The 23845-nt window shown below is 40.1% G+C and overlaps 1 protein-coding gene across 3 annotated transcripts in view; it reads left to right on the top strand.

Annotated features, from left to right (window-relative positions):
- MPPED2 (metallophosphoesterase domain containing 2) overlaps positions 1–23845 on the top strand; it is a 103422-nt gene that overhangs the window by 44767 nt on the left and 34810 nt on the right. For all 3 annotated transcript variants that reach the window (XM_021402964.1, XM_021402965.1, XM_021402966.1), the window contains one exon: positions 15403–15628. In XM_021402964.1, the coding sequence (XP_021258639.1) occupies positions 15403–15628 (226 nt within the window). The remainder of the gene's footprint in view (positions 1–15402; positions 15629–23845) is intronic.

The raw sequence follows: 23845 nt of genomic DNA, 5'->3' as shown, positions 1-23845 counted from the left end.
GGTTTTGCACAGCTGTTCTGGGAGAAAGGGAAGCAACTCCCTGCAAAGCCGCCTAGCCTAATTTTCAAGACTGCTATGTCTTCTGCGGGTGGCTTTGGTGAGGAGCTGTGCTAGGCTTCAGGCACTGAAATGGGAAAATGTGTATTTTAATAACAGGTTGGTGCTGGCATTTTGCTTTCTGTCTGCAAACAGAACTTTTACGAGCTCCGTGTGATTTGTAGGGCCAGACCACGCTGGCTGTATACCTCAGAGGTTCTTATTAATTCTACTTGGTAATACGTGCAGAGATTTTTAGCAATCCCAGATATATATTCATAGACTGGGAGAATAACTCATTGAGAGCAGTCCTGAAGACTGAAGAAGAAGTTGGGGGGTCCTGCTGGACAAAAAGCTGGACGTGAGCCAGCAGTGTGCTCTTGCCACCCAGAAATCTGACAGTGTCCTGGGCTGCATCAACACAGGGATGGCAGCAGGGAGAGGGTGGGGATTGTCCCTCTCTGCTCTGCCCTCCTGAGGCCCTAGCCAGAGCGTCCAGGCCAGGGGCCCACGTTACGGAGCTGGTCCAGAGGAGGGCTGCAAAGATGATTGAAGGGCTGGAGCAGCTTTCCTATGAAGACTTTGAGGGAGTTGGGCTTGTTCAGCCTGGAGAAGAGAAGGGTGTGGGGAGACCTTGTTGTGGCCTTCCAGAAATTGAAGGGAGTTTACAAGCTGGAGGGGGACCAACTTTTTACATGGTTTGAGAGTGATAGAACAAGGGGGAATGGCTTTCAACTAAAAGAGAGGTGATTGAGGTTAGTTATTAGGAAAAAATGTTTGACTCAGAGAGTGGCCATGTGCTGGCACAGGCTGCCAGAGAGCTATGGGTACCCCATCTCTGGAGGCATTTGAGTCTAGATTGCATGGGGCCCTGGGCAGACTGATCCAGCGGCTGGCAACGCTGCCCATGGCAGGGGGCTGGAGCTCAATGATCTTTAATGTCCCCTGCAATCTAAGCCATCCTATGATTATGAGCATGGAGTATTGATGCTTTTTTTTAAACACTTATATAATGGAATCTAGAGTCTTAATCAAGTTTTAGTTTTCCTTTACTTATTTAGCTGGGATGTGTATGGCATTCCAAATTTATTTAGATTTTATTATAGTGTCACGTCTTAAGAATGTTTCTGTTGCTTTTTGTTCTTGAATTGTGTTTAATGTCACTGTTAAATTCTAATTTGTACTTAAGTTTTAAATCTTTTATGTCTTGAACAAATTAATTATCAGTGCTCAGCTTTTGTTTGCGTAAACCTTTTTTAGGGATACTAATACCAGTGTATATTTCTTAGAGGAAAACAAAAATAATTTCAAGGTTACATCTTACTGTACTTCTAAAATAGCAGAAAAATACAGCCATGTGTATTTTTTTAACAGGTTGAATAGTGTTTCCTCATGTAGTCACCTACAACCCTACTTTTATTTTTCTTTCTACTGTTGTGCAATTGTTATTTCTGTTGTTTCCTTAGATTTATCCTCTGTTCTGAGTCAGAAATATACTATATACTTAGTGGAAAACAGAACTCTTAAGGTATAACTGAAATCACTATCTGGGTACTCATTTCCATACAGGATTTCCACTGACTGACACTGCTCCTCATGCAAAAATTCCACATCAGTTTATTCATATCTCATCACTTCTCCCTTGATTTGTTCGTTATTCCTGGTAACTTTTCATAAAGAAATTTCATGAGAGACTATTTTTATAGTCTGTTAATGGCATGTAGAGAAACTCTGAGCTTTTTTTCTTATATTGTGGTCACCTGCCTACTGGAGATAACGTAAAATTCTCAATACAAGCTGTGTATTGCCTACCCCACGCAGCCAAACCAAACCCTGAAGTGTTATTGATCAGCCACTAGGAAACAGCTCATGTTAGATATGCTTTCAAAATGAATAATATTCTAGATGGGTTGGTTCTTCATATGTCCAAATCTAGCATATTCTCTTAGTAATTTTCAATGAAAGAAGGGAACCGGAGCACAGTTCTTGGGCAGGACTTCTAATAACAATAATTGCTTAATCGTTTCTTGGATTTGTTTCCCTGGACTGTGTTAAGAGGGCAGGGGATGACTAGGTTTTAAATAGCAAACCATTGTGAACACAAATTTTTAAAGTAATCAAAATAATTCTTTCTTTCACTTCTCTCTTTCCCCCAAATCCACAGTAAAAGAGAAAACAGATTTACGGTTGTTGCACTGATGGGGTATCAAACAAGTAACAGAATGCAAATGGAAAGTTGTAGGGGTGTCGTCATCAGATTCTTTAGCTGCATATCAGCTTGGGGAATGATTTCACTGGAAAGCAGTCCAAGTACGTATTATTCGTATACCATCAGTTTGTCACTAAGAAATTAAATCTTGTGTCAGAACATATCAAGCGCAAAAACTCTCGTCTCTTAAATTTTCACATCACGCACACCACAGTAACTATATCTAATTAAAATAAGACATCTTCCTGTGTGCAGAGCATCACATTCCTGCTTAGAAAGAACAATGATATCAGGGACGGAGGAGTTGCTTTCAGCAGAAAGAGGTTGGGACTAGGAGGAGAAAGCATTGCAGATTTCAATATAATGTGTAGTGTTCAAAGAAATTTTATTTCATCATAAAGATTAGCAGGCTGTGTAATTCAATTTAAAGCTGGTTGGCAGTGTCCTGTCTATTCAGAGCCTGTTTTTTTTTTTTTTTTTTAAATCACCACTCTTTTTTTTTCATGTTGTATGTAACTACGGAACCTAGCAGACAGCAGGAATGGTTTCTGGGTTTTGTGCTTCCTCCTTTCAGTTTTGCATACTGAGCAGTGTGTGAGATTACCTTAAACAGAGCTACAAAACCAGTATCTCAGTGAAATGCTGCATTGCTTTTTTTTTGGTTTGTAGATGTCTTTTTCTTTTTCTTTTGTGACCACTCACCGAGAGTGAAGATCTGCTAAAAACATTAGATTGAGAGGTTGACTCAAGCTTAAAACCCAAATGTTAGCATTTATTCACAGTACTGTGGACATTACTATGCAGTAGAAAAACAACATGCAGCAATTTATGTTAATGCAAGATTGACAGACCTTTATCTTACAGTAATTGCCTATACTGGAGGGGTTAATAAATGTTCCAAGAATTACTGACTTTTTTTTATTAAAGAACAAATAGATGGTTGCTTCTTACTAGCTATAACCAGCCTGTGTATCTTGTTAATTAATCCTTGTTCCAGTGGGCTGAAGCGGAGGATTTGAGCTCTGACAAATTCTGCATGGATTTTATGTATGGGGAATGCTCAAGTGCTGGCACAAAAGGGCTGTGAAGGAAAAACCTGTGCAATGCCATGTCTGCAGCCCCACCTTCCAGCACATCTCTTAAAAGAGCTTGAAATCTGTGTTGGCAATATTGAGAAATCATATTGATTTCAGAGGATGGCTGTTGTGTTCGTGGGCAATCCGATACGACTGTAGGGAGGGAAAGGGGAAGAGAACCCCTTCTGCCAGAGCTGAGCTTTTGTACAAAAAGGTATTTTTGTTTTCTTTGTCCTGTTTGTCACTCTGAGCGTGGCAGGGGGAAAACTGACTCTTGTCCTGAAAGGCTGTCTCTGAGGGATGGTTACAAGACCCATGGGTGGTTTCTTCTGTCAGCTCCCCTTGTGCAGCTGGGGTCAGCCATTCTGCTGTGGTGCCCCGTCAGCACCTCGTGTCAGTGCTGATGGCAGCGCTGGGCCTGCGCGTGGCCTGCTCAGAGGTGGGCCCTCCACACACAGCCTCGAGCGCCGAGCTTCCCCAGGCCCTGGCTCTCACAGAGGGGCGCAGGCCGCAGCGGTGCCTCACTTCCCTGAGCCGTGCTGGTCTGTGTTCTCTGGCATGCCAGCTGTGAGGTGATGGCTCCCAGAGCCTTGCTTGCTATTGATGGTGCGTTTTGTAGAGAAGGAACAAAGCAACACAACAGGGGATAGCACTGCAAGGAGAGAGGCAAGGAGATGCAAGACCAACACAGAAGAGAGCAAAATAACATCAAACGGAGGGAGGGACGGCTTCTCCGAAGAAGAGAGACAAATGAGTACATGGGGATATTAAGCAGTGAAGATTCACCTGCTTTTCCAGAGCTTAATTTCTTCCCAAGTAAATACAGTTAACAAATGGGAGTTCAGGAACAATTTGTACTTTTGAATTTCCTGTGACTTTAGATGAGTGAACTTTCAGGGCCTCAGGCTTATGTATGTCTTCTCTAATGAACCAGAATCTGTAATATTGCAGGCCGGGCATCAGGGTACAATAGCTCCTTTTCTCCTGAATGCTGCCCTTTATTTTTTTTGTGTAGCTACCAACAGAAACAAGGAGAGTTTTAGATTAAAATAGATGCAAATGTGAAAAAATTACTCATGCTTCTTTGCTTTCTCTGAACTGCCCTTCCTCATGTGTTTCCCTTAAATCTCTGCACTCCCTCATCAGTATTTGCTATTTGTAGTCCCTACTGTGAATGAGCAGGAAAGCTACAAGGCAGCCTTGAAATTTTCTGCCTTCTTCTGCAGGAGATTTCTCCTTAGTGTTGTCAGAAGGAGTTCATCCCTTTTGCTCTCCCACGTCCCTGCTGGAAGCGATACTGACTGCTAGGAATAAAACAGTGCTGGCCATAATTGTGTTTCTGAGGAAAGGTCCCAGAATAGCAGCCCTTCCCAACCCTCGGTGAAGGAATTGTTGGAAGAGCACTGGGATCTGTAGGGCTTGCCGCGGGGGAAGGCATCCCCCACGTGCGGTTGCCTGGCTGTAAATTATGGTCCTGTGGCATTGACTAGACATGGAGAGCAGGGAGGGACTGAGCAATTGAGGATGGATCAGGGGGTGCTGTGCTGGGCCCCTCACCTGGGCAGCCCTGCTAGCCAGCGCTGGGGCAGAGGGCAGGAAGAGCTGCAGCTTTGGTGACAGACAGCTCTGGCTATGTATGCTAAAATGTGGGCTGGCGACTGACTGAGTTCCTAGAGAGGATGTGCATACAGTTATAGTGGAAGCAATATAGCCATTCATAAACAAATGTTTCCGTCAAGCCAGCTGTAAAAACAGTGATGGTTGCCTTTGAGGTGAAAGGGCAAAACCTTTGCAGAAAGGAGTATAAATAAGACATAAATTGTTACCTTTGTGTAAGTGACTGAAATAGCTGTTCTGTTCGTGCTTTGTCTTAATGACCAGCTGTGATTAACTATAGTCTCCTCTTTACTCTGCAAAAGTTAAGGTCTGCGTATCATGCCACCTTCTGGCATTTTTTTTTCATTTTTTTGTCTAGAAATGGAGTCTAGAATGGTTAAATCAAGGGAGACTCTACTCTGAAAAAGCAAAGTAGATGAAAAATTAGAAATGCTGCATACCCCAATAGTTAATGATAGCATTTAATTGCAGAGAAACATTTGTTCACCGACCAGAATCCTTGGTGTATTTTACAGCACCTCACAAAACCGTTACTGTAAATTCAAGTGCACAGATAAGAGTAGTATGAATCACACGCACCCCTTTAAATCATAGAATCATAGAATTGCTCAGGTTGGAAAAGACCTTCAAGATCATCAAGTCCAACCGCAATTGCTTTAAAAGCATTTTATTACCTCAATAGGTTGGGCACTGTTACCCTTGTTTTAATAAGGAGCAAAGATGGCTGCAGCAGAGGGCCAATGGATTTGTAGCAGCAAGAATAGAAGAGGCAGGTTTTAACTCAGTTCTGTTACAAAGAAAGCACGTGAACGTATATTGCAGAATGGAGTTTATATTTTATACAGTTTTTCAATTCATCTGTTTTGTTCACATTGCTTTGTGAGGATGACTAGGAGGTAGTTCAGCACGCTGGTTTGCCCACTGAAAGCTGACAAGCAGCATGTTAGATTGCTGGAAAACTTTTGTCTAGACTTTCTGCCACGGGGTCCTGGGATGCTGTAACATAAATAATTTGATAGTGGAAATTCTGCAAAGCCAGAGGAAGAGAGGAGGTGGCAAAAACAGTTGCAGAGATGAGATTTGGTACTCAGAACTTGCTGGCTCCAATTCCCATGGTTATTGCTTTCAGGCTTAGAGCTTCCTTCTTCGTTTTTTAGTATTGGTTATTATATGTTAAGGAAAATATGTGAGACTATGTGCCATTCTGCTTAGGCAACTGTAGATGGCGAGGGAAAAAAAAAACTGTACCTGAGAGATTGAGTTCCTTGTAATAAGATAATATAGCTGGAGCAATTTGGTTTGTGTCCTTTAGTAGCAAAGAAATCTCTCTGTGGGTTGGGTTATTAAAAGGAATTTCCTTAAAGGACTCAGGAGATTCCTGGTATCCAAGTTCATCTTGGAAGACTGTAATGGAATGTTTAGGTTTATTTAGAATAATAAATTCAAATATGGAATTCAGAAAATGGTGCTGAAGGTTCACAGAGACCTGCCTGTGTATTTTTAGTTGACTGTAATTTCTGTTTGCATTCTCCCAGTACTTTGTTTTTTATCCTTTGTAAAAATGTCAGGGGAAGACTGTGAAGGTAATCTTGAAATATAGTACACAGTGCTGTTAGATGCGTGTTGGTCTCCTTCTAGAAATGGAGTTTAGGTCAGGTTTTAGATATTCGTCTTTTCTGACTTACAGGAGGAAGAAGCAATTCCCAGCCAACATCAGCATCGCCATCCAAAAACATGTTTAAAAAATACCCCTGAAAATCAGATTTGCTTCCTATGCTACGTGCTTACAAGTAAAATCACAACGATGAGCACAGGGTACAACTTCGAAAGCAACTAATTGCTTTAGCACGTTGGAAAATGTTACATTCTCAGAATTGCCATGCATTTGGAATTTAGAATTGCTTTTAGACAGCAGACTGTGCTTTAAAACCTTTAAGGTATTTTAAAAGGATGTTATCTTATTTCTCCTTTTTCTTTCAGTTTATTTTACTTGTGATAATTCTTGCTGCTCCTGCTTATTAGTTTTTCCTTGCCGTTATTGGAATCTGTCCACATTACATTTCTGTTTGGTAGTCAGGTCCGAGCCTCGGGATTTTTTGCAGCTTACCAGCAGTGTACTCAAAAATCATCGTTGCAAAAGGAAAGATTTCAATTCCACAGCAAAAATGGAGAAGATATGCAAAAGGTATCATGTTACAGAAAGAAAATTAGAATAGTTTACCAAACGTTTCTCTTGTGTATATGGAAAAAAAGAGGCGTTTGGAGAAATTCTCAGGAATATTGGTGAGGCTTCCCAGGCTGCAAGGCAGATCAAAGTGCCTGCTTATGCTTTGTAAGCCACATAGACTGCGCCTTTTCTTTAAAGATGAGAATACAAATAACAGGAACACATTCACTGAGGTGAGAAACAAGAGAATGTTTCTGGCAATTATTTGTAATTCCTCATTTATTTATTTATTTTAAGGCTGTTAGGTAGGCATTGGAAATACCTTGGCATATGTCTATTTCGCAGTCCTGCTATTCACACAAATCTCCCTGGTGATAAGGCAGAACAATTTGGAGCAGGATTTAGATCTGGGTCCTGTGTTCGTGGTTCTTATTGATTTGTAGCAAGTTTTCTTTCAGTAACTGATGTCCAGAGCTTTTTCTTTCCTAAGTAATTATCTTATTTTGTGTAGAAAACCATACCTCTCTGGCCTTCTATGGTGTGAAAATACAAGTACACGAAAATACCAAGCCGTTGTCTGTGATCGTTATGATTAGCTTAATTACTTTCTGTATAATTGTTCCGAAGCTGACCTCCTTATGGATGACTTTTATTCATTTATTTTATATATTAAAAAAAGACTTAATTGGAATTGTAAATTACAGAAACTAAGGGTGTATTGAGAGAAGTAGGTCCAGAACTATTTGTGTCAGACAGAGACTGCTGGTTTTGACTTTATTAGGATTCATGGAGAAAAATCATTTAAATTGATACAATATGTGTGCGCTCCAGGTTCATGATATCAACTACCAATGTGTTATTTCAAAATCTGGTGAGTTTCTTTATAGAGGATTAGGTTACATAGTGTGTGGGGACTTTGAAAAGAGAATAGAACTGTGTATTGATGCCTTTAGAAATATTATTTGATGGCAATAAAATGTTCCCTGGAATTCCCTCCTGAATGAAGAAAATGGAGTTGGTTTGCAGTAATTGCATTTTCTAGCACTTGCTTTCGCACTTTCCAATATGAGTTAAGCCAATTGGAACTTGTGATTTCGTTTTGCTTATTGGCAGAAGTACCATGTAAATTGATCTGTGATGCGCTTATGGAGAATGCTTTGAAATTTATGAAATAAAGATGGCTTTTTCTTATTTGATTTAGATCGTATTAAGTTCCGTTTCTATATTTTAGCCTAATACAATAGCAATCAAAAGTGTTACTTTTCAATTTTGCCTTCATTATGTTTAGGAAGAACATTTCTCCGTAGCCCCACCAGTACTGAGCAGGCAGCGCTTGGTTTTGTTCTCAGCTTTGATACTCAGAGCTCAAGAGGAGAGCCATCTGAAACCAAACTGAGCTCACAGTGTCAGGACAAGTAGTTCGATGAGCCCTGGTGCAGTACTTAGTGTATTGATGTTCGTGGTCACAGGAGGAACTGTCAAGACCTGTTGGACAAAATACGAAATTTTTGCACAGCTGCACACAGTATAGACCTGAAACTACAGGGAGTTAGATGCGGATTTCTATGCAAGTGTAAATATGAGGTAGTTCTGCTGAAAGGAACGCCTTCAGCTTTACATGACTGAAGAAGTTCTTGCCTGAAAACCCTGTACGTTGTCCCACACGAACTCTGTTTCACTTGAAGGATCTCTTTAAAAGCATGCACGTAGACCAAAAGCAGTCATGCTAGTCCTTCATGTATTGCTTTCTTTATGGGAAACAGAACAGTAGGAAGAGCTACCATTTCTGCAAGAATCATTTTGAAAAATGAAAGGGAAAGGTAAGGCATGTGGTTTGCAGTGAGAATGCTGTTTTGAGAATTTGCTACATTGCAAGGGAAACTTGATAGCTGTCAGCTTTTTTGATTTTTAAGTTGTGTGATTTTATTTATTTTTATTTCTGAAAGCTTCATCTTTTAGGTTAGGTAACTACAAGCCCAAAAAGAATGCCTTACCATGGGCTTGCGAGCAGAGAAATCTGTGCTACTTATGTTCCAAACTTCATAATTTTTAAGTCAATTCTGGGGACTTTTTACACCTGCAGTCGGCAGTGCTGTGAGCTGCAAAATCCCGAGGATTTCTTTCCTTGAGCTTAGACTAAACAAAGCCTTCGGATTCTGTTTCAAAACAAGTAATTGCCATGTACTAATGGATAAAACTATAGCGAAACCTTCTGTTTCAAGAAAAGAAGTTTCAGTAATAGTTCACTGGAGTTCAAAATTACTTAGAGATTAAAAGAAATCAACAAAAACAACTATGTAATGCCACAATGGCGATAAAGAAGCTGTGCAATGCTGAAGTGAAACAGAAGGTTGCCATTTATGTGATGGTACTTTTTGTCTGTTAAAGAGAAGATAAGGATATTAATCACAAACAGTTACATTAGAATAATGTTACGGTTGAGACATACATAAAAGCAAGGAACTGTTCCCCGTGTCAGAGTTTGATTCAGTCAGACCATAGCTAACTAGGTTCAGCGGTGTACATACAGCCCTGTTTTGGGGTTTGTGCTGCACTTGGCAATGTTGCGGCCCAGTGTTGTGACAAATTCACTCCATGTACCTGGATGGGAGAGAGAACATGTGGAAGCACTTGGTATTAGGTTCGCTGATTCTGCAGTGTCAGATAGCTCAGAAGTAACCACATAGGCTAAGCAGCACCTGTGCCCGTGGTTGCTCAGAGAGGACCTTACAGGCTGCAGTGTCTTGCTGTTGTGCAGCTGAGTTGGAGGCACTGAGGCAACATTCACTCAATACTTCCTTGCTTTCATGGGTTTATGACTCAACCTTGGCATTATTGTAACGTAGTTTTTTGTGTTTAATGTTTCTTAGACTTGGTTTTCCATTGCCAGCATGGAAGAAATCCTAATGCATGAGTTTCAGAGGAGAAGGTAGCAGTCTGAACCTGCTGTGTGGCTCGATCAGCAAGTGTGAGTATTAACGCTAGAGCTGTCAGGCCTTGTGAAAATTAATGAAGCCTGACGGTTACAGAGTGAAAGGTCAGAGGCAGAGCTTGCACTTACGTAACATTTCTGTTTTGTTGTGTCTAACAGCATTTTCAACAAAGGGGAGCTTTAATGTGCAAGCTTTAGATTTATCACAGGAACTCAAGGGTCTCAGCCTTTGCTTCTCCCTGTGCTGTGGTCTGTTTTCCTTGCAAAAAGGCAAAACAGTTAAACTTTCATTCATCGACTAGCCTTGCTGCATTGCCTATGTGTGTTTTGCCTTTAGTTTTCCTTCTCCAAATGTTATTTTGGAGGGAAAAAAAAGAGGCATCTGAACTGATGCAGTCTTAAAAGCTGGTGGAATATTTTCATCGCAAAGATTTTGTGAGCTCTCGTACTGTAGCTCTCTGCTTCTTTAGAAGCTTATTCTATTTTTGTGCCTGTTTTATTGTTTGTCTGCTTCTTTTTTTTATTTCAGTCTTTAAACTTCTACAGATACAAGGGGAAGATTCATTGAAATACATGGGTTAAGCTTTCAATCCGTGTATCAGTTGGTGTCAGTATTAGCTATTCCATTGAGGACTTCCCGTGCAGGCTGTTTGATCAAAACAGCCAGAATTTTTTTACAATTAATCTCATCCTAGAGAAGGTGTTTGTTCTTCTTACCCAGTTTTGGATCCCTGTATCTACAGTGAGTGGATTGTTACCCTTTATGGTGAGAGAAGTCTAGTGTTTCATGTGAAAGCTCAAGTCTGTCTAACTGTACTTGTGCAAATCTCATTTGTTGCAGCTGAAGGAGAAATCTGAGCATTTCAAATACTCTCTTTTAAAATGCTGGAAGGAATTTGTGTGTGTTGTGGTCGTACTGTAAATGCTGAGAAGAAAGAGGAATCATTGCCTGGAGATTCAGTGGGCTTCCCATGAGAAACCTCTGTGAGGAGTTACAGTGCTGCTGAACAGCACTACGTTCTGTTTAGTGATGTTTGCTAGCTGCCCTCGAGCACTTGTGCAGCTCTGGCTGGACAGCCGATGGCATCCTGAGCTGCTGCGGGCACTGGAAGTCCGTAGGAGCAGCACAGAATCAGCTCATTCCGTGTTTATCTCTGGGTGTGTGTAGGGTTGCTTATAGGTTTCGTGGCCTGTTATGCTCTTTGAAGCATGTGTGATACACTGAATTGGAAGCGACTGACTTGTGCAGGCATCTCACTTGTAGAGATTTTCCTTCTATTTGAAGGAACTAAGATTTGTATGTCAAGGTTTCTCAGCCCAGTTTTTAGCATATGGCCAAAGGGTCTATGAGTCTGAAATGGGCATGAAAGTTCTTAACCTTTCATAGAAGTGTTGTGTGGTTTGAATAGCTAACGCATGCATATGCATATTCAGAGCTTCACATCAGGAGTATTTATGTAGCATTGGTGTGCAAGTACAGGTTTCTACCACTATATAGATAATTAGTATCAAGACATATTGTTTTGTAGGTAACAGTAGTAAAAAATAAAAAAAATTCATTGAGATTCTGAGTTAACATTCGTTGCCAGTCGGAGTCCTTTCCATGTCTGGCAGCTCGACACAACTTTGGTTGTGTGAGTAAGCTGGACTCGTACGAATCATGTCATTAAAATAGAAATGGTTGTTCAACAGATTGAGGACTCTTAGAATCAAGTATTTAAGGTGAACTTAAAAAAAAAAAAAAAACCAAAAACCATAAAAATACTGGAACAGCTACTTAGGTAGGTCAAAAAAGCAACCTTCCTCCCCCTAATTCTTCTATTTAAATTCAGTCTATTTTCCATCTACCACTTTAAAGTAGTATTCGTGGTTGCTGCCTGTGAAGGAAGTCGTTCTGCCTTAGAAGCCTGCACAGTCTCATTCCTTATTTACTACATCAGTTTTCATCTTGATCAGTTTGTTTCCTGACGCGCTATGCTCTGCACCTACCAAATCCCTGTGTTAGCAAAGAGGCTTAGTGGCACAGGAATGAGAACAAAGGCATAAACACATATTAGAAGATACCCACACATGTGTGCTGGTGTGAACCTTCTTAAGATTTCAGGTACTCCAGTGTAAGTGACTACTTCAAAGACACAGTGCTCTAATCATTTTTAGTAGCCTTTTGATTTCTCCTGGAAAACAGGTAAGTATTTTTAAATTTAGATATTACTTTGTGAGCTGATAATTGAGGTTTCTGAAGAGTTTATCCCATCAAACGCATCAACTAGCTTTTCCTAGCTTGAAAAGTAATACTTATCTTTTCTAGATTCACGGTATAATGTGGAATGAATAATATTACTGATACATGATGGAAAATTTAATTGTTGAGAAAATAATGAAGACCCAATGTAGCTGACAGAAATGCAGTGAAGAAAAGTCAGAGAATACCTTTCAACCTGTCTATTGTGCTGCAGTAGCTCTCTTATCTAACTGCGTGGAAGTAGTAATGCAGAGATTAATCTAGTCAAGATGGAAACTAAAATACCACGGAGTAGGAGATTTTGTGTGTGACTGTTCCTGTTCCCGTATAAAGCACAAAAGGTCAGCAGATTATAGATAAAGGGCAGAACTGTCAAAGGAAAAAACGCCAAAATATTTCATAAATTGTATCAGAGAGGATGAATGTTGTGCACTGCCACTGGGGTCTTCCGAGAAGGGAAAACCTAAATGTGATGAACAAATAGCTAATCCAATTGCAGGTAATTTATTACTGTGATTACTACTAGATAGTCTTTCCTCAGGGAAGAGGAAAGAAATGGATGAGACTTCTTCTGGCTTCTCTCCTTTGCTTGGGTCTCGCTTTTGGTACGTTTGTGTTTTTTATGAGTTGTGTTTCTCATCTCTCTCCCTCTTGAGACAGCTCCAGTGGCTGCCACTCCAGAAAAGGGGAGCAAAACATGGCTTTTATACAGTCAGGGAACAGAGCAGGGGAGCCAGGTCAAATCTTTGTCCCTGTCTAGTAGTAAATTATGGAGAGACGCACATCTTGTCTTGCCCCTGCATGGGGACTTGGACCTGCAGCCAGCAGATCTTCAGCCAGCACTGCTTGCTCTTCAGGTGCTTGTGCTCTTCACTGGATATGCATTACAGCAGAGCTTACAGGCAGACAGTGACACATTTTGGTCCCAGTGAGATTTCTTCCTCCCGTGTTTCTCAGACCATGCTGTTTGATCCATGGAGTTCATCGGTACAGCTCTGTCTGGAGTTCCCTGGCTTCACCTGGCACAAGACCTGAGGCTCCTCTTTGATTGCTGGCGCTCGCTGACCAAGTGGGGCCGCTCTCAGTTAAATGGATGGCTTTTTCGACATTAATTACAGTAATTACTGTTAGACTATCCCCGCTGATTTCAGGTGTTTATGTAACATGTATAATGTTACATTTGTACCTTTCAATGATCACTGATCCCACAACTGGTCTGTCTTTTCATGTCCTATGTCTTCAAAGTGAGCCCTGTTTTTCAGCACATCAGGATAGAAAGCACTGGCTTCAAACACAATGTCCCAGATTTAATTGAACATAATATCAGGAAAATGTACTGATTTTCAAATCTGTTATCAAAATAAATTGGAGAAAGTGTAAAATCTGGACATTTACGTAGTAAGACGAGAAGTTTTCTTTGCTAAAACTGGCAAATGTTGATAATTTGGCAGAAACTTGAATCTAACATATCCATCCTACTTTTCTGAGAATTTAATGCCGTTCTGCATGTTGTGGGGGGACTGGCAGCTATGATGGGTGTTTCACATTGCATGCCAGTTGTGTCTTTAGTGTTTCCTGAGAAGAGAAAGAAGGAATTTTACCCTATGCCCAGGAGTGTCAGAGAGCAGGAACTGTAGGTACTTGCCGCTTCTAGTGTTTCAATAAAAATGAATTACAGAGATGTGTGTAGCAGAGATGGAGAAGGGAAGAGGGAAAGGAGTGGGGTATGAACTGTAGAGGAGCATTTATTGCATCTCCCCCAGCTGTTAATCTAATGTAGAAGTGCAGAGTTACGAGTATATACGATCTGCATTTTGTTCAGACTTGAAATCTTTGTAAATGTGTGTTTTTCTTTTTTCAAGGGATTTATAACTTTCAGTTATTCTGTCCAGAATTAGCTGATTTTGTGAAGATGATGCTTATGTTTCATGTGCAGTTCCTGTGTAAAAAGCAGAGGGTTTTGACTAGTTTCCTATAAGCCTTGTTTAGGGGAAATTTAATCTTGCTATACAGGTGCTTACAGGTACTGTTTAAAACTTACTTTGAAAAGAAGATAAAACACTTTCAGAAGCTGCTTGAAACACAGCATTTCAACTATCAAAGCTGTGACATAGCAAATACTCAGGAATAGAACAATATTCAAGAGAAATACACAGCTTCCAATTCCATATTCCTTTGGGGCAGATGTCGGAAGTTCCAGAACAGGAAGATGTACTCATGAATTTCCACATATGTTTTTGAGGACCTGTGTTTAACTTCCGAATTAGTGAATGTTAACATCTATGTGTGCGTGTGTATATATATATATATATATATATATATATATACATATATATATATATATGTATGAGCACCTGGGCTAGCAGCACATAGAATTATGGTGTGTCAGTTGTTGCTTTCATGGTTTGTGTAAATAACAAAAGGCCCGTGAACAGTACAGAAAGTGAATATAAAGTGATACATTGAATTCATCTGCTTGTAAAGTATTTACTACCCTTGTGGAACAAAAGAAATCATTTTCGAAAAGATTATTAGGAATATGCACCAAAACAAAAGATTTGTTAAAAGACAAGAAAATAAGACCTACGGTGAAGACAGTGGAGGGGAGATGTTAGACTTCTTTTAGCTTTGATGCGAACTTGCGTGTGATTTATGGCAAGTCCCAGTGAGGCAGATTCTGTAAAAGAATCTGAAGACACCAAAGTATAGGACCACATTTTTAAGAGAGCCCAGTATATTCAACTGAAAGATCTGGCAGTGGCTGTTGGCACCTAGTGCTTGAAAGTCTTTGTGAACTCAGCAACCACCATCTAACTGGCTGAGGACAAGGGAGCAGTGGTGGTTTGTGCCATCTTTGGAGCTAGTTCAGTGCCTACCAGCTTGATTTGCTTAATTCTGCAGTGCTCACTTTTTATTATGATGTTTCTTTGTGGCATTACGTAACATTTCAAAACAGTTGAATTCAATGGAAGAGGGGCGGTATTAATAACTTCTGCTCAAAATGGAGATGCAGGCAGATTTGGGGTATTTCTTTCTGTTACTGCTGGCTGTCTGCTTATCGTGCTCGCAATGGGGTATGGGAGAAGAATGTGCTAATTAAGTCCTCTTTTTTTGTTATTTCAGGAAACCTGCCTTACGAATATAAAATAGTGATTGCTGGGAATCATGAACTGACATTTGATAAGGAATTCATGGCAGACCTTGTTAAACAAGATTACTACCGCTTTCCTTCTGTGTCCAAATTGAAACCAGAGGACTTTGACAATGTTCAGTCGCTCCTGACAAATAGTATTTACTTACAAGATTCAGAAGTAACAGTTAAAGGATTCCGGATATACGGTGCCCCATGGTAAGTCTGAATCTGAACTGTATTTGCTCTTGATTACTTAAATCGCAACAGGAGTGATTCCTGCTGAAGATGCATGAAGCTGCTTTGTTGCTTTGCCCTGCAGAATGGTATCAAACTTAGCTGTTAACCACTCTGAAAGAATGGCCACGTTTTTTGTGGCTATTATGCTGCATGTGGCCATCTGTGTGAAGTAAGGGGAAAAAGTTGTCATCTCTCTCTAGTCCGCCTGCTGAGTGCACTTAGAATATTACGGACTCAATATCTGTTCTACGCTTGTGGATGAACTGCAGGAGCATCTTAGTGTGTATTAGGGAAGGAAGTTCCATTATATTGTATGCCACTTAGATGTTTATATCTGCTATTCTAATAGATTGGTGTGGTAGCATTTAACATGCACAAAGTACAAGGCAGCAGGTGTTTCGAGTGCTATTTCAGATCAGTTAGAGGCATTGCTCTCTTTTCCTTGTAAAGTTATAATAATATGATCATGAGGCAGTTTTGATTTCATTCCATTCCTGAGCCAACCATATGCAAGCAGAGAATTACCGTCCATTGTTGTTCTAAGGAGACCCTGTCTTGTTTTCTCAACGTGTTATATTGCGGTGCCTGTTATCTCTCTGTGGAGCCTTTGAAATCATCTAAGCATAGTCAATATGGTTTTCATAGAATCATAGAATCACCAAGGTTGGAAAAGACCTTCAGGATCATTTGGTAGCAGTCATTTTAAATTCTCTCTCTAACAGCAACCATGATTCATTGAGCCTCTACTGGAAAACTGATCTTCAGTGATGGTGATCATTATGTTACTTGGCATTCACAATTGTCAGTTGAAGTGTTTAGATGCTAATTTATGCAAACCTGTAAAAAGGGTTTATTTTAAGCTCATAACTCATATTTTTGGTGTCAGGCTTGTTGAACAGGTGAATGTAAAGGAAGAGGAAATAGCAGGGATTAAGCCAAGAAATGGGGCAAACATATGAGGACATGCAAAATTTTCCCCTTTCTCATCCATGTCTTTTTCTTATCTCTTCTGACAGTTCACTTAACTCACAGTCCCTGGTAGTTTCTATACACGCTGATGTTTCTGACAGTGCTATGTAGATAATTGCCCGGAGAGGTTGCGGATGCCCCGTCCCTGGAGGCATTCAAGGCCAGGCTGGACGTGGCTCAGGGCAGCCTGGTCCTAGTGGTTGGCAACCCTGCCCACAGCAGGGGGTTGAAACTAGATGATCTTTGAGGTCCTTTTCAACCTAGGCCATTCTATGATAATGTATTTACACTAGTGCTGGCTAGAAAACAGTGATGAATCTATATCTAAAATTCTTCATTTAAACTAGTTTGAATCAGCCTGACATTGCTTAACTTAACCCACTAAATCCTGCAGTGTCAGCTAAGTGGGGAAGATGGTCTTAATTCAGCTTAGGAACCATCTTGTTAAGACATTTCATGGTGTTTCTTTTCACTATAGCAACATAAATTGTACAGAAGACGGAATCCATAAAAGCCCTACAAAGGGTGCAGTGGATTTGAGACTTGCTGCAGGATGATCAGCTGTATGAGCTGCAAGCTAAGATTAAGATTGTGTTCAGTTTATTTCATGTGTATGTATGAGACAGAGGGCGGCTTGCGTTCTGCAGGCATCGAGTGATTACAGCGTGTGGGCATCTTTTCAAATTTATTTGAGACAGATTTACCCGAGAGCTTTCTTATTAAATAGTTGCTGAAAATTATCTGGATGAGAATGCAGAACCCAAGTCTTAGAAAAGGTATTTTTGTGAAAGAGAGAACTTGGAATTCTGAAATGGGGAACCATGTGAAATGCCTTTGTTTGTGTTTACATTTATGTGAACTGGCAAAATGTAGCAATGTTTTCTGCCCCGTGGTTTCCAAAATTCATAATGGCTATTTGTTATCTGTTTACTTCCACCTGCATTTAGAAGCGTTTCATTTTGTGTGTGCGCACGTGAATTTAGAATGCTTGTTCTGAAGTATCAAGGGTTAAGGCACCAGAGTTTATTTTAATTGTAATGAATGAGTGACATACATATTCTGACCTTTTCGTGGCAGACAAATCTTAATTATTCCTCTCTATCAATTCATTGATTGATAACTGGCTATTTCCAGTTAATGATTACTGGGAGATTAAGCTGGATTGCTTAGAAAGACAAGTTGAGCTTCGACCAAGTCCTGCTTTTACTCTCTCTTAGAAATGTTTCATCTGTGGTCAGCTGTGAAAAACTTGTCAAATCATGTTCTGAAGCAACTGGTGATGAGAAATGGATTTGGGGCTATCATTTAGAGTGCAGCTTTTTAGATCAGTACGTGTAGTCTGTGTTTAGAGGATAGATTTGTTGGCTTTGTGGTGTTGTTGTGTGGTTTGGTTTTTTTTCTGCCCTAGAAAGTGTAAAAATTAAGCGCTTCCTGCATTTTACTTGGTCCTTGAGAGGAAGGAAAAGTCACATCAGATATGGGAAAAATCTGTTTTGAATCTGATCTGTGTCTGGAAAATGAGACAGAATGATCAGACAAGCATTATGGCTTAATTTTTTTCTCCTTCTCCTCCAATGACATCTCGCTCTACTACTATAAATCTTTACATTACCCCAAAGGAAGAGAATTTGTGGTGGAGTTGTATGTATTTATGGCCTCCTTACCCCAATTAGTTCTGTCACAGATGTGGAACAGTGGTCATTAACCCAGAAGATGCTCCAACCCTAAAATGAGATAAGTTGGCATGTTCAATTTATGTGCATTTTTGTATTTCCAGAGGGAAAAAAATCTCATTTGCTGATAAAGCTACTGGTTTTAATTTAAAAAGGGGGATCAACCCAAGAATAACAGCTGTGATTCTGGAGGCTTCAGCCTGTCAGAGGATTCTAAGAAGTCATTGCCAGAAGACTGGAAAAACTGGCTATAAGTCATCTATCTATTTAGAAAATGTAAATTGCTAACTCACTGTAACTACAGAAAAGAAATATCAGTCCATATTCATTACGTCTTATTGCTTGTGGTGCAGCTGAAAGCTTCCTAAAGACCTAAGAGAATTCAAGGAATGCCTCCTAACTTACAATTTAGTAGAATTTGCGTGTAGAAAATAACTTAGAATACACGGGAGCATTCATGTGTATTTGCAATTGGAATGTGTGGTGGTGCATATCAACAGCCTCTAAGGAGCAGAAAATTTGAATTTAGCCTGATGGTTCTGAGAGTATTAAATGGCATTAGCTGAAGGGGACTTGAAATCAGAGCAACGGCCCCTAGCAGAGGGAAGAGCGAGGGCGGGATGTGAGGCACGCTGGGCTCTGCTCGCTTTCAGGGGAGGAAAATCGAACTGACGTTTTCACACCTCGAGTAGGAGATTCTTGGATGTACCTGGAAAGGGGTAAAATGGCTGAAGGTTTTCCGTTGAGTCAATAGATGATCCACCAAACATTTCTCTCCTTTCTAGGCCTTCTGACTTTGCCTGAATAGTTTATACTTCACGCAGTCAAAACTCTTCAGGACTCCGATAGAAACATTTTATCCTTTGGAAATGTGAGATTAAGGCTAGTTACTGAATAAGGCAAAAATACTAACAGTAATGGATAAATGAATTTTTATATCTTAAGGCTCTGTATGTCAAGGACACATAAGCATAACTCATATGCTGCTGTGTCTTTATAAGGGTAGGCAGAGGCCGTGTGCTTTTATGCATCTTCAGGTACTGAATATATCTTAGGCGATCACATATTTTACTTAGATTCAAATGTTATTACTTTAAATTACATGTGTTTAAATAATATTTCCAATTGTTCATCCATGGTGAGGTCTGAATTTACAATAGTGTGCTATTGACATTTGAACGCAAATATTCTAGCAATGCCTGGATTTGGATGAAGCTTTAAAGCATTCAAACCACTGGAGAGCTGCAGTTAACAGGAGCCAGAGTTTGCTTAAACCGCGTTTTGACAGAAACAATTGTTCAGGGAAAATATTTTCTGTCTTATTGTGTCCTGCTCTACAGCTAGCTATTTGGGTTTGTTTAAAAGACACAAAAAGTTGTCATGAGAAAATGTTCTGGTAAACTTGACTGTGTGTGCTTTGAAGTTTACGGTATGTAATTTCATTAATAATTAGATGATATGTTTATTCATGAGTTTTAAATTCTGTTTGCCATAGCGCTGCACAAAAAGTGTCACAGGCATAAGGTAATCTCATACAGCAATCAGTTACATTGTTTTTTAGCTATTAAAATATACGGGCAAATTCCACCCATATCCAACAGAACAAAAAGTGAAGCTGAAGACCAAAGCCTTTCAGCATAAATATTTGTTTAAATTGCTGTGGAGATGAATCTTTTTGGGGAGCAAAAATGTTTTGCATAAAAGCTAATTTGATATAAATCAATGCATTTTAATGGTTAATTGAATCGACTCCACGGTAATAACTGAAAAGCACAAATGTAAAAGATAAAAATTGATTATTTCAGTAATGACTCAAAATCTGTGGTTTGCATCATTGTGATTAAAATCACTTGGTTTTGAATGAAGCTGGGGATAAAGCTCTTCCCTCCAGACAGAAGCAGCGGCATTGTTCAGCAATATCCTGCGCGTTTGCCGGGTTGCGGCTTGCCCCGCTCTCAAGATGCGAAGCACAGAGCTGGCCTCCCAGTTGCTTTTAATGAATACTAGTGGGTTTTTCCTATGTCCAAGAATTTGATCTGTAGGGTGATCCAGAGGTCAAGAACAAACGAGTCGCTGTCGCTCACCTCTGCCAAGCCAAGGCTTTCATTTGCTTTTTTTAGTAACTCTAGAGGAAGTGCCTGAACTTCTTTTTCAGAAGCGAAATTTTAATTGGCATAGATAATGCGGCCTTAGGAGAGCATACAGAGAGACGTTCATTCATCTGCCTTAAAAACAACAGTTTTTGCATTTTTTTTTCTTTTCATTTTAGAATAGTGTAAATATTGTGGGTTTCATCAGAAGATTTTGTGTAAGTTTAAACTTATTTGTACAACTGTTTCTCTCTTTGCTTCGTTTGCAATTATATTCTAATCCAAGCGGCTCTCAGTTAGCGCATCTCCCTCGTTCTGATCGGCGTCCTCAGGCTTCATGTTTATCCTGTCAGGAAAGCGTCAGACGTTGTTTTTTTTCTTTTCAATTATAAGTTTTGTAATGCATCATGGATTTTGCTGACAGTCTTTAAGTTCTTGAAATAGCAAGCAAATTAACAGCAGATATTGAGTGTGAGGACTGGAAAACCAATTGGCAGCTCACGTGGTAAGATTCAGATTTACTGATGGGTTGGAATGGATCTCATTTCTTTTATATCATAGTCTTAGCTGGCAATTAACTTACGCCTGAAAAAAAAAAAGGAGGAATAGAAATTGAACTACTCAGCAATAAAGTTCTTCTTTGCTATTTAGTGGTGAGGAAACCATGGGCAGACTGGGGAGCAAACTTGGTGATGTCCCAGTTCTTCACAAGTTTATTTAATGGAAGTCAGCAACTGAGCAGAGTGTTGGCAAAGACTGAAGCCTTCTGTCTGTGTGTCGAACTAACGCCCCACCACTGTAGTGTGCTTGTGTTTAAAGGTGTAGGCTTCTGGTTTGTTTTTCTTGGCATTTGTCCCTCCAGCTTCTCATTTTAAGATGGAAGAATTGTCGAGATTGCGGTGTTTTGTTTACTTTTTTTGCCTTGTTGGGAACGCTGCTGATTTTTCTTCCGACTGCTTGATACCGGATTCACTCGACGCTAAAAATTTTCCTGTTTACTTCTAAAAGTGTTTTGATTTTATTATTCCTTAAAGAAATAGTGGAATGCTGGTCATTTAAAATGGATTATTGCGTAAGGGATTTTTAATTCTGGAGTACTAACTTCTCCTAGCTAACTGCTTTGGAAAGCTCTGCATCCCAGCACAGGGATAAATGATAAAGCCTTAAACTTTCCTACAAGCTTGACTTCAACATGAATAAGAGCTTTAGGGTGTTCATTGCTAGTTTAACATGCAAACTGTTGATTTACGGGTGGAAGCCTAGCCAGTTCAAACAAACAGGCATAAAATAGCGGCTCTCCTAACTCTTGAATTTTCCCTAGCTTAGAAACAGGGATTTGAGCTTCTTCAGAGCAGTACCAAACTGACTGAGGCAATCTGCCTCTAATTCCCGCACCATTTTCAGTTTGGTTGGTGCTAGGCAAAAAAGCAGAGGGCCAGAACAAGTGTCACCTGTGCTATTCAGGGGCCAGTTAATGCTGGTGATCTCCTGCTCATAGATTAACTTTAATTTGTTCAATGACAGCGTAATTTTCAAGTATAAGTTGTGAGTGCAAAATCTACAAGTCATGTGTGTTTTTCTGGAATTGGCAGAAGAATTCACATTGCTTGAGACGATGGTGATGATGAGACTCCCATGGTGTGATGGTGATCAAAGTACAATAGAAATGGAAGAGAAATTAAGTTTGAAAAACCGTGTATGAATGTAATAAAAGTAAGTCGTACAGCAAGTGACTAGATTTTGTTAGCTCCCAATGAAGGCTAAGATTTCTCATGACTCTCTTGAAGATTATTTGGGTTGTATTTATCTAATACTTATTGATTGGAACGCTAACTTTAACCAGTTTAAAATGCTTAATGGAATTCACAGAAGCTATGAAATAAAGTAGAAATTGCAATAGCACTCCAAATAAGAGAACACTGATTGTGAATCTGAGCGTAGATGGAAAGGTCAGGAGTGACAACTACACTCATCAGATTTTCATGAGAATCCTTTCGGTAGAATAGATTCGGCATTTAATTTCACAAATGGTCAAGACTCATGGATTCAGCTGAAAATCAATGAGACCACTGGGTATTTACCACCTCTAAAATGTTTGGGTGCTAGTCAGTTTCTTGGTTTGTGTGTATCTCAAGTATGGGAGCCGCTGGCATGCCTGACTCTGCCAGTTAAGTTTCCTCTGAGCAGGATGTCAGTGTAGTCACAAGGATAGGTTATGGTACATGCTGTGATTGTGTACGAGCAAGAGCACACTGGGTGCATGCAAGGTATGCAGGGAGAAAGTAATCAGAGTTCCCACCTAGTAACTCTCTTCTGTGTCTTCAGTATTTTGGTTGAAGAGTCTCTGTAAACCAAGTAGCAGCCTTTGATATATGTGCTTCACATGTCGTGCCTGGAAACTTTGTGCCTACACCTACTTTGTCAAAGGAAATAATACTTCCTGGAAATGGAGCTGGTAGTGACTTGACATCATCTGACAAGCATGTCATCGTGTTCTTTGCCTTTATTTTGCAAGTGATCTTCTGAGTGCTTGAGTACTGTGTCTGTGTACCTGCCAGCCTGTCTAGCCTCTGCTTCAGGAGTGCCTTCCACTGTGGTGTTTCAGCAGCATTTTATGGGCGGGTAGCACTGACAGAAAGCTGTGTGGTCTGCTTCCTCAGAAAGGCAGCTTATTTCTGCACGCGTGAATCCATGTCTTACAGCCACTAACTGCAGTGCCCCATTGGGAAAGGCTTATGAGTTTGCACCCTGAGAATATACTTACAGATTGTGCCTTGCCTCAGACTCTATGTGAAAAAAAGCTGTTTTTAAGAAGGAGTCTTTCAGTCTCCTTTTCCTGGCACAGATTTTAATGCATCTTGTTTCCAAAACTGGGAATGTAATAAAAAGAAACCACAAGAAAAATGTCCTCTGTAACACCTCTCCTGGTGTTCCATCTGGGCTGCTTGGGACACTTCCATATCCTGCATAGCAGAAGGACGTAGGAGAAAGGCAAACTGAGTGCTAACCTGCTGAAAGCTGCAGTCCTGCAGGTTTTCAATATGGGATGCCCCAATACACAGTGATCAGGAGTGTGTGCATCAGAACTTGTTTTTTCATGTCTTCGTCATTTGTCTCCTTCTTCTGCTTGTGAACCTAACATGGTTTTTCAGCAAATATAAAACCTTAGAAAATACCATTTTAAGGAGGAATGCCTTCCCTTGCCTAACTTGAAGATGCTTTTTAATTAAATCCTAGATTTAAGAGTTCAAGAATGATATTTCTGGTGTTCTTGTGAGTATAGCATTGCAAGAGGCTGAGCTTAGGGAGAGCTTAGAAGATGTGGAAATAAGTATAAATCATTTTGGTAGAGTTTAATTTGTTGTTTAATCTTTCTGTCAATAAAGAGATTCTTCGGAACACTAATGATGAATTGTGTCCTCTCCGAAGTTAAAGGATTTTCTTAGTTCATTCAGGGTTTTGGA

This window comes from Numida meleagris, chromosome 6, assembly GCF_002078875.1.
Source record: "Numida meleagris isolate 19003 breed g44 Domestic line chromosome 6, NumMel1.0, whole genome shotgun sequence".
Lineage (NCBI taxonomy): Eukaryota > Metazoa > Chordata > Aves > Galliformes > Numididae > Numida > Numida meleagris.
This window is presented reverse-complemented; position numbering and strand designations above follow the sequence as displayed.